At 42.3% G+C, this 2088-nt stretch overlaps 1 protein-coding gene across 1 annotated transcript; it reads left to right on the forward strand.

The window, feature by feature from the left end:
* The first annotated feature begins 405 nt into the window (after positions 1–405).
* Positions 406–1365, forward strand: LOC118615582 (olfactory receptor 7G3-like). Its single transcript, XM_036240649.1, has one exon. The coding sequence runs from the start codon at positions 427–429 to the stop codon at positions 1363–1365; it is 939 nt and encodes a 312-aa protein (XP_036096542.1). The 5' UTR covers positions 406–426.
* The last annotated feature ends 723 nt before the right edge of the window (positions 1366–2088 follow it).

Here is a 2088-nt window from a genome sequence, read left to right on the forward strand (position 1 = left end):
TTACAAAAATAAGCAGTAGGCAGGATTTTGCCTCACAGGCTGTATTTTCCCTAAACTGTATTCTAGAACACAGCCTCAGTAATTTTATTCTAGAATTATTATTTGCTTGGAGGAATCTAAGGGAGCGGACAATGTTTCATTTCCATTTTCTTCTCACCAAGTACCCCTACTCAATAAAGACTAGATGGACAATAAAATCCCAGACAGAGGCTGGTGTAGAGGTAGGTTGTGTGGGAACGTAAAGCAAGGAAAGAAGAAGAAAGAAGAGAGAGAGAGAGAGAGAGAGAGAGAGAGAGAGAGAGAGAGAGAAGCAGGGGGAAAGATCTGTAACTGATTTGATCTCAAAATACACACAAGTTTAAGGAAGTTTCTTTTAAGTTGTGTTTTCTTGTTACCTCCATCTTTTCTATCAGGACCATCAGCACCATGAAATCAGGAAACCATTCCAATACTGCAGAATTCCTCCTCTTGGGACTGTCAGAGAATCCAGAACTACAACCCCTCCTATTCTGCCTGTTTCTGTCCATGTACCTGGTCACTGTGCTTGGCAACCTGCTCATCATCCTGGCCATTATCTATGACTCCCACCTCCACACACCCATGTACTTCTTCCTCTCCAACCTGTCCTTTGTTGACATCTGTTTCTCCTCCACCACGATCCCAAAGATGCTGGTGAACATCCAGACACAGAGCCAAGCCATCAGTTATGCAGGTTGCCTCACCCAAATCTGCTTTGTCCTGACTTTTGCTGGATTGGAAAATGGAATTCTGATAATGATGGCCTATGATCGATTTGTGGCCATCTGCCATCCACTGAGGTACAATGTCATCATGAACCCCCGACTCTGTGGGCTGCTGGTCCTGCTGTCCTTTCTTGCTAGTGTTCTGGATGCCCTGCTCCACACTTTGATGGCACTGCGGCTATCCTTCTGCACAGACCCAAAAATTCCCCATTTTTTCTGTGAATTAGCTCATATTCTCAAACTCACCTGTTCTGATATCTTCATCAATAATATCTTTGTGTATGTAGTGACCAGCCTGTTGGGTGTTGTTCCACTCTCTGGGATAATTTTCTCTTATACTCGAATTGTCTCCTCCATCCTGAAAATCCCATCAGCCGGTGGAAAGTATAAGGCATTTTCCACCTGTGGGTCACACTTAATAGTTGTTTCCTTGTTCTACGGGACAGGTTTTGGGGTATACCTTAGTTCTTCAGGTACACATTCTTCCAGGAAAAGTGCGATAGTATCGGTAATATATACAGTGGTCACGCCTATGATGAACCCATTTATCTACAGTCTGAGGAACAAGGACATGATAGGGGCTTTGAGGAAGCTCATCTCTAGAGTACCATCTTTGCATTGATATGTCAGCTGTTTTGGGCATACACAGATGAAATATGACAAAAATAAATAAATAACGAGAGATCCACGAAATCCATCCAAATTCCTTGAATACCCACACCAGAGATCCCTGGTTAAGGATGTCAATTTTGGAATCAGCCCCTCTGAGTATGAATCCTACCTCTGTTATACCTTAGCTCTGTGGTGTTTGATAATTTATTTCAACTCTCTAAGCTTGGTTTCCTCACCTATAAAATTGGCATAATTACAGTAGTTTACATGTTGGGAAGATTTGAGATGTTTCATTTTCATCTATGAGAATCCATGCCTTCAGCTGTAATAAGGCAAAAGTCTCAATTCCAATAGGGTCAAATGACAAAAACAAGTATCTTCCATAATAAAGACTTTAGAGATCGGGTAGGTCCAGGCACAGAACCACAGGGCTGCAGTTCACTTAGCCATGTGCTGGCTTCTTCCTAAGGCTGTTCCCCTGATGGTCACCTGCACCTGCAATAGTGCAGGGACATTTCAGAAAACTAACTGCCTCCTTTTGGGTCTCTTTGTCATGCAGACATAATCTTTCCAAGGACACCTCCAGAGACATATTTAAAAATATCAGCCTGAACTGGAACATGTGCTCTGTATTAGTTTCCTGTTGTCATTGTGACACATTACCATAGCTTAGAACCTTAATATAACAAAAATGTATTCTCCTGAAGTACTGGAGGCCAGAATTCTGAAATCA

Source organism: Molossus molossus, unplaced genomic scaffold (assembly GCF_014108415.1).
Source record: "Molossus molossus isolate mMolMol1 unplaced genomic scaffold, mMolMol1.p scaffold_m16_p_4, whole genome shotgun sequence".
Lineage (NCBI taxonomy): Eukaryota > Metazoa > Chordata > Mammalia > Chiroptera > Molossidae > Molossus > Molossus molossus.